Source organism: Trichechus manatus, unplaced genomic scaffold, assembly GCF_000243295.1.
Source record: "Trichechus manatus latirostris isolate Lorelei unplaced genomic scaffold, TriManLat1.0 scaffold00010, whole genome shotgun sequence".
NCBI lineage: Eukaryota > Metazoa > Chordata > Mammalia > Sirenia > Trichechidae > Trichechus > Trichechus manatus.
Window position 1 is genome coordinate 25,976,137 of NW_004443946.1, and position 15,259 is coordinate 25,991,395.

A 15,259-nucleotide genomic window follows, 5' to 3' on the forward strand; every position below is an offset into this window, starting at 1 on the left:
CAACGTGGAGGGGTGGCATTTTTAACTTCCAGTTCAGTGGAATCTATGTTGTGTTTCCAGGTGGGAGATTTCCTCCCTTTGGAACTAAGACCTCTAGGCCTGCAGAGCATAGCGTCTCAGGGATAGGAAGCAAAAATGTTGCAGAGTAGATAGTATGAGGGTTAATAGTGAGTGGTGCCACTCCCATCTCTACCCCTTGATTCCTGGAACCGTGAATCATGGCTATGAGAGAAACAGCACCATATATTGGATGCCAGTTTAGAGCATATACAGCCTCCTGGAGAACATTACCCCAACCCTGCAAAGTGTTGCCACCCAACTGGTACCGTAATTATGTCTTTAGAAGGCCATTCCATCGGTCTATCAAGCAGCTGCTTCAGGATGATGGGGAACATGGTAAGACCAGTGAATTCCATGAGCATGGACCCATTGGCACACTTCATTTGCTGTGAAGTCAGTCCCTTGATCCAGGGCGATGCTGTGTGGGATACCATGACAATGGATATGGCATTCTGTAAGTCCATGGATGGTAGTTTTGGAAGAGGCATTGGGTGCAGGGAAGGCAAATCTGTATCCAGAGTGTCTGTCCCAGTGAGAACAAGCAGTAAGAGTCATCCTTGACTCCTTCCTGACTGCTTACATGTCATTTGCCACAAAGCCCTGTCAGTTCCACCTCTCAAATATCTTTCTCATACATTTAATATTTTTCATCACCATTCTTTCAAGTGTCTTAAAAGTGAAACAATCTGATTGTGTCACTTCCTCAACCTTAACAGTTTTTATTGCTTTCTCTTGCCTAGAGGATAAAGTCTAAAGTCTTGGCATGGCAGACAAGGCTCTTTACAACTAATTCCAAACCTTCTTCCTTGCTACCATCCCTGGCAAACCCTGTTCTCCAGCCACCTCAGAAGTAGTTTTCTAAATGGGCCTTGCTCTTCTCTTTTACACCTCTGTGCCTCTGTTCATGTTGCTGTTTCTGCATGGAGCCCATTCACCCTCCGTTCAGTCTTGTAGGTCCTGCTCAAGAGTCATTATCTTTTATGCTGCCTTTCTTGACCACACAAAATTAATCACTTCCTGTAGCACTTTATTCATATCTCTAATATGATATTTATCATATATTAAAGCTAACTTACGAACTTTTTAAGGACAGGGTCTGTCTAGATCTTACTCATTTCAGTATTCTAGATCTTAGAAATTTCTGCAGAGTACCTAGAATATAGTAGAGTTTTGATAATTACTTGTGGGATGAGTAAATTGAAAATAAAATGAAAGAGAACTCTCAGCCCCCAGGGAGTCTACACTACAGAGCTCCCACGTTGTTTTGTGAACAGCACATTTAAAAACTTGATTTCTGGAGTCAGGCAGACTTGGATTCAAACCCTGTCTGAAACACTTACTAGCCGTGGCTGTTTCCTCATCTGTGAAATGATGCTAATGTTGTGGCTGTGAGAATTAATGTAAAACACATATCACAGTCCCTGATACATTGCAGTCATCCCTATTAAATGTATTATGTATTTATAAGTAATAGTAATAATAATCTAAGTAATACTTATACTCTAGTCAAAGATGAGGCATGGGAGCGGAGTGTTCTCCATTGACCTTCCTAATGAAAGAAGAGAAGAGAATTCTGTCTCAACCAGGTTAATTACATCTAACAGTGACTGTCATCTACTTTCATCTCCATTTACTTAAAGAGAGGAGAAGGAGGTGTGACTGTTACTGTTTTTTTTCCTGTTGTCTATTATTTTTATTGTTGTTATTGCTCTTATTACCCATTTTACCCTTTATAAAAACTGAGTTTTAAGATATGAGTACTAATACCAAAAAAGAGGCTGAACTTGAAATTTAGGAGAAGATAAAACCAAGATAAAGTAACAAAACGGTGTTTGGATTACGGGTCTGAGGAAAGTAGAATTTAAGAAAGGTTCAGATTTCTTCATTCAGTAATTCGTCAACTATTTGTGGTTCCCTTACTCTGTGCTGGGCATAGTAGGGGCTGGGTAGTGATATGGGCCATCAGAATTGCTGAAGGCATAGTTTCTCTCTGCGAGAATTTTTTCTTTTTTTTATTGAAAAATAATTTTGAAGTAAATGTAAATTCATATGCAATTGTAAGAAATAATACGGAGAGAGCCCTAGTACATCACTGCAAGGATTTTAAAGTGTTATTAATGATGAAGGTAAGACAGTTCCTTGTTTAACTGGTGTGAGACTGCAGGTAGATAGCACTTTATGAATTTTAAAAAGATGAGATTACTCTGCTTGCAGTTGCAGCAAGTAAAGAAGGTTTTGTGAGGAGTCAGTATTTAAGGCAAGCATCAAAGGATGAGTGGAATTGTATTAGGTTGAGAAAGTGAGGTAAGCTAAGACCCAGGTGAAAAGGAGGACATGAGTGCCTCCACAGAATAAATGGGAACCATCTGGACTTTTAAACTGCACGCTTCCTTTAAGTGGGTTCTTTGTTGCCTCAAGGTTTTAGAACTCAAGTATTGATGGGCCTGTTGTTAATCCCAGGTCTAATTGTTACATTTTCTGTTTTTGATATAGAATACCCTAATTCTCCTGAGAGTCTGACTTACTGAAAAAGTGTTTCTTGTGTTTTTAGAATGACAGTAGAGAACGGCAGCGTCATGAGCACATTGAAAGGAGACGGCATGGCAACCCTGAGCCATTATCTAATGGACGACCCCAGGGTAACACACAGCAGGTGGTGGAACAAGATGAAGAAGAAGATGAGGAGCTGACATTGAAATATGGTGCCAAACATGTGATCATGCTGTTTGTTCCAGTGACTCTCTGCATGGTGGTAGTTGTGGCTACCATCAAATCAGTCAGCTTTTATACCCGCAAGGATGGGCAGCTGTATGTATGAGCATTTTGTTTTATTATTCTTAAGGCCAGTGTGGTTTTCTTCAAAGCATGTCACCATCACCTTGAAGGCCTCTGCACTGAAGGGACATGAAAGCTCTAGAGTCTGTCATCTCTGATGGCCAGAAGCAGTTGAGAGAGCGAGGAATTATTTTTTACTTGATGTCTTGAGGGGAGATAATGAAGGGTGCAGTTATTTTTATTTTTTTTTATTGTACTTTAGATGAAGGTTTACAGAACAAGTAGTTTCTCATTAAACAGTTAGTACACATATTATTTCATGACATTGATTAACAACCCCATGACATGTCAACACTCTCCCTTCTCGACCTTGGGTTCCCTATTACCAGCTTTCCTGTCCCCTCCTGCCTTCTAGTCCTTGTCCCTGGACTGTTGTGCCCCATTAGTCTCGTTTTGTTTTATGGGACTGTCTAATCTTTGGCTGAACAGTGAACCTTGGGAGTAACTTCATTACTGAGCTGAAAGGGTATCCGGGGGCCATACTCTCGGGGTTTCTCCAGTCTGTCAGGCCGGTAAGTCTGGTTTTTTTTTGTGTGTGTTAGAATTTTGTTCTACGTTTTTCTCCAGCTCTGTCTGGGACCCTCTGTTGTGATCCCGGTCAGAGCAGTCAGTGGTGGTAGCCGGACACCATCTAGTTGTTCTGGACTCAGTCTGGTGGAGGCCGTGGTGGTTGTGGTCCATTAGTCCTTCGGACTAATCTTTCCCTTGTTTTCTTCATTCTTCCTTGCTCCTGAAGGGTTAATGCACAGTTATTTTTCCTGTATGGTATCACTAGATAGACCTAGGTTTATTTGGAATTGAGCAGGTAAAGAATTGAGTAGTGATCTTTTCTACCTCAGTGCCATTGGGCTCATTGTTCTGCTTAGAATGTTCTTTCCTTTTGTAACTCTTTGCTGGATTAATTCCTGTGATATTCCCATTTTGGCTTAAATGTTAGGTCCTCAAAGATAACTTTCCTGATCTTCCTAATTGAATTAGGTCCTTCCTGGTATTTTTTCTTATAGCAACCTACTCTTTTTCACTTGTCACAATTTGCAGATAACATTTATTTACATTATTTAATGCCTGGTTTCCTTCTGTACTGTAAGTTTTGTTAGGGCACTTTATCTCCAGAGCCAGGCATATCATAAATGCTTGGTTAAAAAGTTGTTAAATGAAAGGAGAAATAATTAATGCAAGCTGGCACTCTGAACTCCTAGAGGGCTGTTGTGTACATTCCCTGGTACCACCAGTGTCAACCTTTTGTCTGTAAGAAAAATGCTTTGATTCAGATGTCATCTGGTTCTGTCTCTAGAACTCTCATGGGCCTCAAAGAAGAGTTTGAAGTGAGATTTAGAATTTGAAATTGGGAAGTGTCCAAAAAACTGTGTGGTATTCTGAAAGCTAAGCTTTTAAACTTTTGGGAGAAGGACTGAGGCAATGATTGAAGGACAGGGGTTAGAGACAGTCACCAAAAGGGAATATTATCTGTATAAGTCAGGGCTAGATTTGGCTACACATTATAGAACAGGGATTGGCAAGCTATAGCTTGCCGGCCAAATCCGGCACACAACCTGTTTTTGTAAATAAAGCTTTATTTGAACACAATCATGCCAGTTCATTTATGTATTACCTATGACTGCTTTCATACTACAGTGACAGTACAGTAGCCCGAACAGAGACTGTGTGGTACAGTAGCTGCAACAGAGACTATGTGGCTCACAAAGCTTCAAGTATTTACTCTCTGGCCCTTTACAGAAAAAGTTACAGAAGATCAAAATAACCGATTTAAATGATACATACATTTTATGTCTCACCTACAGAGAAGTGCGGAGGTAGGCAGTCCAGATTGGTATGGCAGCTTCATAGTTCTCAAGGCCCAGGCTCCTTCTTTCTTTCTTCTTTGGCTTCTATCCTGTAGATTACCTCAGGGTCAGGTGTGGCTGCTGGAACCTAGCCTTTATTCCAAACAGCAGGAAGGGGAAAAGAGTTGGGGAGAGAAGGACATAGGACATGCCTCTCAGCAGAATCAACTCCTTTACTAGAAGTTCCTCACAACATATCTTCTTATATCTCATTGACCTGTACTTAGTCTCATGGTCTCTAACTATAAGAGAGTCAGAAATGAAGTCTTAGGCTTGGGACCATAGTCTCGTGGGACAGCTCAGTCAATTGGCATAACATAGTTCGTAAAGATAATGTTCTGCATCCTACTTTGGTGAGTAACATGTGTGGTCTTAAAAGCTTGTGAGTGGCCATCTGAGGTACAACTATTGGTCTCTCCTTGTCTGGAGCCAGAGAGAATGAAGGAAACCAGAGACTTTAGTCCACAGGACTAATAAGCCCACACAAACCACTATCTCTTCTAGCCTGAGACCAGAAGAACTAGGTGGTGCCTGGCTACCTCTGACCAGTGACACAATAGAAGGAATAGAATGGGAGAAAAATGCAGAACAAAATTCATGTTCCTAAAAAAGACTAGACTTACTGGACTGATAGAGACTAGAGGAAGCCCCGGACTAAGATACGCTTTGCACTTAGAACTGAAGCCACTCCCAGAGGTCACCTTTCAGCCAAATAATAGATTGGTTTATAAAATAAGCATTATCACCTGTGAGGAATGTGCTCCTTTAAACAATCCATTATATGAGACCAAATGGTCAACATTTACCCTAAAGCAAAGATGAAAAGGCAAGGAGGGGCAGGGAAGCTAGATAAATAAAAATTGTTAAATGGGAACCTAATTTACTATGTAAACTTTTACCTAAAACAATAAATTATTTAAAAAAAAAGAAAAAGAAATGAAGTATTTTAGCTGATAACACTGACACCTGGAATGAAAGTGTTTTTAAATGAATAAGAAACAAGGGAAAGATGGACATGGGGCATCATCTCAAGACAACTCCATTTGCAGTCGCCCTACAGATGAAGGACAATAATTATAAGCCATATTATCTTCCTCTGACAACAACTTGTAGCCTAGGTAGTTTATGTGGCAGAATGTGGTTCTTCAACAAATTACCAGTAAGCTGTGGAGAGAGAACATTCGATGAGGTAATTATTTCAATATAAAGCATCCACTAGATGGAGCCAGTGTCTGGCTCACGTGTAAGTCCACTTCTCAGTATTTTAGATAGTTCCTTGTATTTTGAAACAACTATTTTAGAGTATAGCTGTTTTTTTTTAAGTTAAAAATTCTTGACTAGAAAAAAGTGACTTACAAGATATTAGTTGAATCAAGGAAAAACAGAACTCTGGTGTTGGAAGGGAGTATGTGGTTTGGAATATGCATTTAACACTTACCTGAGGCTTTATGTTTTGTTTCATTATAGAATCTATACTCCATTCACAGAAGACACCGAAACTGTGGGCCAAAGAGCCCTGCACTCGATTCTGAATGCCGCCATCATGATCAGTGTCATTGTTGTCATGACTATCCTCCTGGTGGTTCTGTACAAATACAGGTGCTATAAGGTGAGCGTGAGACACAAGAGAGCTTTGATTTCCACCCTGTTCATATTATGGTTGGGTTTTTCTGTTGCATAACTTATTTGGTCTAGTAAATAAAGAAGTCTTATATTCTAGAGCTAAGTTAATTTTTAGTTTTTTCCCCCATTATTGCGGATCATTTTGTATAAATGAAAACCAGGAATTTTCACATACCATCACAGTCTAAGCGGTTTTAACATTTTGGTTTGCGATACACTTATGACATTCCAGAGGAATATATCATAATCTTTTCATAGGATATAATTTTCCCCATAAAATGAGGTATAACTAAAAAAATCAGGATTTTCGTATTTGAGTACAGAACAATAAATCCACCTTCAGATGCTGGTGTTGAAATTGTTGGTGACTGGCCATCTTCCTATTTCTAAACTGGAAGCCATCTATTCCTTCACCGTCTCTCCTGCAACAGCAGTAATCTTTTCCTTTCTTGGAAAATTGGGACAGGGTACGTTGTATAGGGAAGACATAGACCTACCCACACTCCCAGACCCTCCTCCCCAGGTCGTTCTCTAGCTAAGTGACTCACTCCTGAATTTTAGTCATTCAGCTACCTGGCACATGTTTCAAACTTATGCCCCAGAAAAATTATAAATTAATTATAAGTCATGGACCTTTAGGGTCGTTCTTAAATTATAGAAATTTCACTTTCCAAATACTAGAGTCTACTCTATTTCCTTCTAGTATTTATTTCTGTATTTTTTTAACATAGTTAAAACATACGATCAGGGTGTTATCTTAACTTTTACTTTGGCATAAGCATTTTTCCATGTTATAAATTCTTAGGAAATATTTCTAGAGGCTACATGATACTTGACTCAATGGGTGTATTGTGATTTATTTCCCCTAATGTTCCACATTTAAGTTGTTTCCAGCTTTTCACTATTATAAAAAACAATGAATGTCTTTATGCATAGAGCTTTTTTAATTTTTCAAATTATTTCCTTAGGGTAAAATCCTAGACATGGAATTCCTGGGGCAAATTATTGACATGTTTTTAACTCTTGATATGCAAAATTCCTTTTTCAAAAAGGTTGTATCAATTTATATTTAACACCAATAGTGAATGAGAGTATCTGTCTTACCCGTCTGCAGCAGCAATGAAAAATTTTTTAATCTGTGCTAATTTTTGTAGGCAAAACAGAATGTGTAAAGTTGCATTTAGTTGATTACTAGTAAAATTGAATATCTTTTCATTGCTGACAAGCTCTAAAATTACAGAGTTTAACCTTGCTATTTGTTGAACCTTGGAGTGGGTGGAGGTGTTAATCTAAGTGATGATCATCTGTAGTCTGGCATTAGTCAGCACATGGAGAACACGGAAGATGAAAGGTGTGTATGTTGACAGGTAGTCATCAACACTCAGAAAGCCAAAGAGCAAGTGAAGTGAACCCTGCTAGGAAGCTTTGCCCTCCCCCCATTTTAAATATGCCCGTGACTTATTTTTCTTTGTCCTTTTTTCTCACCATATATATTTTGTCTGCATGTGTTTACCTGCCAGTTCCATTTTTCCACTTTATTAGATCACTTTGTGACCTTTATCTAAATTATATACTACTTTGTTCTTCTGTTTCTTTTTTAGATTTTATTGAGGAGGTGGACTTTTGCTTTCCTTTTTTGTAATCTAGAATTTACTTCCAGATTTCTTGCTTTTTCTTTACAAAATGCCTGTGTAATTGGATGTTTGGAACTCTGGACTCGATTGTTACCTGAGTTCTGTTTCCTAGTGACCTTAGGAAATTATTTAATTTCTCTATGTTTCCATAAAAGAGAAAGCACCATCTTTTAAACTGCCTCTCCTTTTCTCTGCTTTGAAGCATGTATGGGTTTTCCCAATCTTGGGCGGTGACATGTAGAGGACAAACTTTGGAGCCAAACAGATCTATATTTACTTCCTGGATTGATCATTTTCTGGCTTGTGACACTGGCAGGTTACTTCTCTGTGCACATTGTTGTTGTTAGGTGCCATCCAGTCAGTTCCAACTCAGTGACCCTATGTACAACAGAACGAAACACTGCCCGTTCTGTGCCATCCTTACAATTGTTCCTATGTTTAAGCTCATTGTTGCAGCCACTGTGTCAGTCCATCTCGTCGAGGGTCTTCTTTTTTTTTTTGCTGACTGTAGTTTAAAGGCATCGATTCTTCTACAGTCTTTTATTCATTGTCCAGCTTTTGCATGTATATGAGGTGATTGAAAATATCATGGCTTGAGTCAGGCACACCTTAGTCCTCAAAGTGATGTCTCTGCTTTTCAATGCTTTAAAGAGGTCTTTTGCAGCAGATTTGCCCAATGCAATACGTCATTTGATTTCTTAACTACTGCTTCCGTAGTTGTTGATTGTGAATCTACATAAAATGAAATCCTTGACAACTTCAAACTTTCCTCCATTTATCATTGTCTTGGTTATCTAGTATTTGCTATTACACAAATACCACGAGTGGATGGCTTTAACAAACAAGTTTATTCTCTCACAGTCTAGTAGTCTAGAAGTCTGAATTCAGGGCACCCCACCCTCTCCAGGGGAAGGCTTTCTCTGTCAGCTCTGGAGGAAGGTCCTTGTCATCAGTCTTCCCTTGGTCTAGAAGCTTCTCTGTATAAGAACCCCGGGTCCAAAGGACGCATTCTGCTCCTGGCGCTGCTTTCTTGGTAGTATGAGTTCCCCCTGTCTCTCTGCTTCCTTCTCTCTTTTATATCTAAAAAGAGATTGATTTAAGACACAACCTAATCTTGTAGATTGAGTCCTGCCTTGTTAATATAATCCTGCCTCAGTAACATCATAGAGGTAGGATTTACAACACGTAGGAAAGTCACATCAGATGACAAAATGGTGGACAGTCACACAATACTGGGAATCATGGCCTAGCCAAGTTAACACACATTTTTGGGGGACACAGTTCAATCCATGACAATCGTGATGTTGCTTATTGGTCCATCTGTGAGGATATTTGTTTTCTTTATGTTGAGGTGTAATCCATACTGAAGGCTATAGTCTTTGATCTTCATCAGTAAGTGCTTCAAGTTCTCTTTGCTTTCAGCAAGCAAGGTTGTGTCATCTGCATATCTCAGGTTGTTAGTGAGTCTTCCTTCAATCCTGATGCCACGTTCTTCGTATAATCCAGCTTCTCGGATTATTTGCTTAGCATACAGATTGAATAAGTACAGTGAAAGGATACAACCCTGATGCTCATGTTTCCTGATTTTAAACAACACAGTATCCCCTTGTGTTCAAACAACTGCTTCTTGGTCTATGTACAGGTTCCGCATGAGCACAATTAAGTGTTCTGGAATTCCCACCGTTTCCAGTGTTATCCATAATTTGTTATGATGCACACAGTGGAATGCCTTTGCATAGTCAATAAAACACAGGTAAACATCAGTGCACATTAATGAGATAAAAAAAGGAACGATAATAGTTAAGTTCATTGTATCTTCCTTGTGAGGATTAAATGAAATAGTGTAATGTGGCTGGCACAGTGCCTGACACATAGTAGGTCTTCCCCAGATGCCTTTCTCCTTTCTCCTTCTCTCCCAACAAAAGCTATTACTTGACCCAGCTACTATCTTGTCTCTTTTCCCTCTTTAAATATAGACCCTGTACCAGCATCCCTCATTTCTTTGTTGATAATATTAACAATAATAGTAGTTGATTACGCTTACTTAGCACTTACTTTGCACCAGACACTGTTCTAAGCACTTTGCATGCCTTGTTTCATTTAATTGTCACACCAGCTCTATGAGGTAGGCCTTGCTATTATCCCACTTTTACAGATGGGGAACTGAGGCAGGGACCAAGTGGCGGGAGGACAGGGAGAGAAATAAATGGCTATCGGACCCACTCTCGGAGGACTACAGCTCCTCTATCAGAGAGGAAAGTTCTCCTCCCTCTGAATTTTAGGCTCCTGCTGCCCCCATTGTTGTCACCACAGGATCATTTGGGGACTGGGTGTGAGAGAATGGAGAAAAGAAAAAAAAGGAAAAATGGAATTTCCACACTCTCTCTGAGCATTAGGAGACCCCTTTCCTGTTCCTCAGGCCACAACTAGAGAGCTTTTCCTAGAACTCTCATTTCTCACTAATACCAGGTTTCAGGTTGTGTTGAGGTCAGGCTGGGGGATACTGGAGGAAAAAACATGGTAAACTCGCTGTAGGTTTGGTGGCACTTCTAATTCTGTTCTTCTTCCCTGGTCCATCGACCTGTATTTACTTTCAGAATCCGCAGCTAGCTGTTCCATGCATTCTCTCCCAGTTTTATAGTTGCATTTAGTGGGAGAGATAGGCTAGAATATGCTTATTCCGTCTTACCTGGAACTTGTCTTGATATATTTCTCATCACTTTGTGTACCTTTTAATTATGCTTTTTAGGACAGTGTAAAAAGTTCATATTCAAGCCAGAATTCCATACTTCCTTATTCAGTTGTTTTTAGTTTTTAATGTGCAAGTCTTAGCAAGCACAGCCAATCCTATAGGAACAAGTTGTTTATTTCGACTCTGAGTAGAAAATAAAAGGAATTCTTGAGTCAGAAGTTCAGAAACTTGCCAAGACCTGTTTGGAAGTAAGCACTGAGGATTTGTCATGTCAGTGGTTGGTTGTACAATGTCTATGGAAAGTATAAGAAGCTAAAAAACCAAACAGACCTAGAAGAAGGTAGAAACAGAAAAAGCAGTTAATGATTACATATCATTTATTATAGCTAGAAGTATAACTTTTTAAAGTCACATGATTTTTGGCCTGGATAGTTCAGGGTATGGAGGGGATACTGTATTCCTTGAAGCAGCAGCCCTTACTTTCAGAGCCTTTAGCACAGGAGAGCCGAACTAGAGATTTTCACAAAGTGAGAAAGTCCTGTTTTCTTAAAAAAAGAGGGACGTTATTTTGTCATCATCAGAAGAGGCTTCAAATTCATGCAGTAATTCAGAAGATTATAAGATAAATGACCAACCGAAATAGGAAAATACTTAAACCGTTGTTGCAGGCAAGGAGTTAATATTTTTACCGTATAAAGAGCATTTATAAATCCTTAAGAAAATTATGAACATCCTATAAGGAAAATGGTCAAAAGACCATAGAAATTATGCAGGAAATATACTTGGCCAATAAATAGACACATCAATAGACTGGTAGATAAATGTGTGTGTGTATTACCTCACTAGTTAAGAAAAAGATTCATATTAAAATAACAAATTAACATATTTGGCCCCTTGACTTCGTAAAAGATTAACCCAGCCTTTTTTTGTGAATTTACTAAGCCAGTAACCAAACCAAACCCGATGCCGTCAGTTTGATTCCGACTCATAGCGATCCTAAGCCAGTATGTGCAGGCATACGTCAAAGACATTGTGGGTTCAGTTCCAGACCACCGCAGTAAAGTGAGTTTCCCAGTGTATATAAAACTTATGTTTACACTATACTGTAGTCTGTCAAGTGTGCAGTAGCATTATGTCTTTAAAAAAATATACATACTTTAAAAAAAAACTTTATTGCTAAAAAATGCTAACCATCATCTGAGCCTTCAGTGAGTTGTAATCTTTTTGCTAGTGGAGGGTCTTGCATCCGATTTTGATGGCTGCTGATCAGGGTGGTGATTGTTGAAGGTTGGGGTGGCTGTGGCAGTTTCTTAAAATTTCTTAAAATAAGACAGCAATGAAGTTTTCTGCATTGATTGACTCTTCCATTCATAAAAGATTTCCCTGTAGCATGCGATGCTGTTTGATGGCGTTTTACCCACAATAGGACTTCTTTCAAAATTGGAGTCAGTCCTCTCAAACCCTACCGTTGCTTTATCAACTAAGTTTATGTGATATTCTAAATCCTTTGCTGTCATTTCAACAGTGTTCACAGCATCTTCATCAGGAGTAATTCCATCTCAAGAAACAGCTTTCTTTGCTCATCCGTAGGAAGCAACTCCTTATCCATTAAATTTTTATCATGAAATTGTAGCAATTCAGTCACATCTTCAGGCTCCACTTATAGTTCTCTTACTATTTCTAGCACATCTGCAGTTACTTCCTCCACTGAAGTCTTGAACTCTTCAAAGTCATCCATGAGGGTTGGAATCAAGTTCTTCTAAACTCCTGTTAATATTGATATTTTGACCACCTCCCATGAATCATGAATGTTCTTAATGGCATCTAGAATGGTGAATCCTTTCCAGAAGAGTTTCAATTTCCTTGGCCCAGATCCATCACAGGAATCACTATCTATGGCAGCTGTAGCCTTATGAAATGTATTTCTTAAATAATAAGATGTGAAAGTCAGAATTACTCCTTGTCCATGGGCTACAGAATGGTTGTTGTGTTAGCAGGCATGAAAACAACATTAATCTACTTGCATATCTCCATCAGAGCTCTTTGGTGACCAGGTACATTGTCAATGAGTAGTAATATTTTGAAAGGAATTTTTTTTTCCTAGCAGTAGGTCTCAACAGTGGGCTTAAAATATTCAGTAAATCATGTTGTAAACAGATGTGCTGTCATCCAGGCTTTATTGTTCCATTTAAACAGCACAGGCAGAGTAGATTTAGCGTAATTCTTAAGGGCCCTAGGATATTCAGAATGGTAAAGGAGCGTTGGCTTCAACTTAGTCACCAGCTGCATTAGCCCCTAACAAGAGTCAGCCTGTCCTTTGAAGCTTTGAAGCCTGGCATTGTCTTCTCTCTAGCTATGAAAGTCCTAGATGGCATCTTCTTCCAATATAAGGCTGTTTCATATACATTGAAAATCTGTTGTTTAGTGTACCCACCTTCATCAGTTATCTTAGCTAGATCTGGATAACTTGCTGCAGCTTCTACATCAGCACTTGCTGCTTCACCTTGTACTTTTGTGTTGTAGAGATGGCTTCTTTTTTTTAAACCTCATGAACCAACCTCTGCTAGCTTCAAACGTTTCTTCTGTAGCTTCCTCAACTCTCTCAGCCTTCATAGAATTGAGGAGAGTTAGGGCCTTGCTCTGGATTAAGCTTTGGCTTAAGGAAATCTTGTGGTTGGTTCCATCTTCTATCCAGACCACTAAAACTTTCTCTGTATCAGCAGTAGGGCTGTTGTTGCACTTTCTTATCATTTGTGTGTTCACTAGAGTAACACTTTTAATTTCCTTCAAGAACTTTTCCTTTGCATTCACAACTTGGCTAACTGGCACAGGAGGCCTAGCTTTCGGCCTGTCTCAGTTTTCCAGATGCCTTCCTCAGTAAGCTTAATCATTTCTAGCTTTTGATTTAGGGTGAGAGACGTGGGATTCGTCCTTTAGCTTGAAAACTTAGAGGTCATTGTAGGGTTATTAACTGACCTAGTTTCAATATTGTCATGTCCCAGGAATAGGGAGGCCAGAGGAGAGGGAGAGAGACGGGGGAACGTCTGGTAGGTGGAACAGTCAGAACATACACAACTTCATCGATTAAGTTCGCCATCATAGATGAGCGTGGTTATGCTGACCCGAAACAATTATAACAGTACGATCACTGATCACAGATGACCATATTTTTATATTACAAATAACTCAACACCAGAGAGTTCCATATAGGTATACACTGATTCCAAAGCCATTTTTTCTTCTGCCGTTTGAAAAGCATAACATTTACAGATACACTGTTTTTGAAGTGAGAAATTTTCGTTTTTTAAGGTTTGTGGAATCTGTTAATTATATTGGTACTCTTTTTTTTTTCCTCCCCCCAGGTTATCCATGCCTGGCTTATTATTTCATCTCTACTGTTGCTGTTCTTTTTCTCATTCATTTATTTGGGGTAAGTGGTGAAATATATGATCTGTATTTGAGAAATTAACTCTGTGTTGACCCTGTGACTGTCACTTAAAGCAGTTACTTTGTTAATAAATTACTGTTAAGTTAACTGTTTCCATCAAGTTATAACTATTTCCAAACATAGATTGTACTTGGTATTTAAGACAAATTAATATTGTAGTCCTTACATATAATAAGTGGAACTAAAAGAACTCAAGACTGCAGTTAATTTTAATCCTCGTTAAGATAAATGCTAATTGTAGCTATACATCAGGTTACAGAGATCAAATAATTTGATAATATCATAAGCTGGCAAGGGTGCAGGGAAAGAAACACTCACACATTTGTGCTTAACTTTTATCAAGAGTAATTTGGCATATTCATTAAGATTTTAAATGCATGTGTCCAGAGCCCAGTAATTTACAGGGATAATCATTGCAACATTGTTTTTAATAACAAAAGAATGGAATCAAGCTAAATGTCTATCAGTATAAAACTAGTTTATTAGAGAGAATCAGGTAGCTCTGATGTACTGATATGGAAAGTTCTCCATGAATATTGTTAAGAGAAAAAATCCTGGTTGTTGTTATTGTTAGATGCTGTCGAGTCGATTCCAAATCCTAGAGACCCCATGTGACAGAGTAGAACTGCTCCATAGGATTTTCTAGGCCATAATGTTTGTGGGAGCAGATTGCCAAGTCTGTCTCCTGCGAAGTTGCTGGGTGGGTTCGAACCGTTAGCAGTTGAGCATTTAACCATTTGCACCACCAGGGTACAGAACAGTATATATAATATACTATAATTTGTGTCTAATATATATATATATATATATACATACACATATGTATATATTATGTATGTAGACTATCTCTGGAAGGAGTCACATGAAATTAGTAATGGTAGTTTCCTCTAAAAACGGCAACTGTGGAACAGGATGAGGGAGGGAAACTTATTGAGTACTATCAATTCGGATATTGAAATGCTTGATACAAATAGCTAGATTGTCCAGAAATTTTAACATTTACTTTATTTTGGAATTTCAAAGGGAAGAGGGCTCATCTCTCTGTATAGTATCCATAACCCAAAGTTTGTTCTATATCGGGCTCTTGCTCTCTCCTCAGTTATGTAGGGCATCTTTTTGAGTT

General features: G+C 38.8%; 1 protein-coding gene across 5 annotated transcripts in view; it reads left to right on the top strand.

The window, feature by feature from the left end:
* The window catches only part of PSEN1 (presenilin 1), a 75,011-nt gene that overhangs the window by 32,706 nt on the left and 27,046 nt on the right, over window positions 1-15,259 (top strand). For all 5 annotated transcript variants that reach the window (XM_023726352.1, XM_004371014.2, XM_023726353.1 and 2 more), the window contains 3 exons: window positions 2,612-2,868; window positions 6,207-6,348; window positions 14,051-14,118. In XM_023726352.1, coding sequence (XP_023582120.1) covers window positions 2,612-2,868; window positions 6,207-6,348; window positions 14,051-14,118 — 467 coding nt within the window. The remainder of the gene's footprint in view (window positions 1-2,611; window positions 2,869-6,206; window positions 6,349-14,050; window positions 14,119-15,259) is intronic.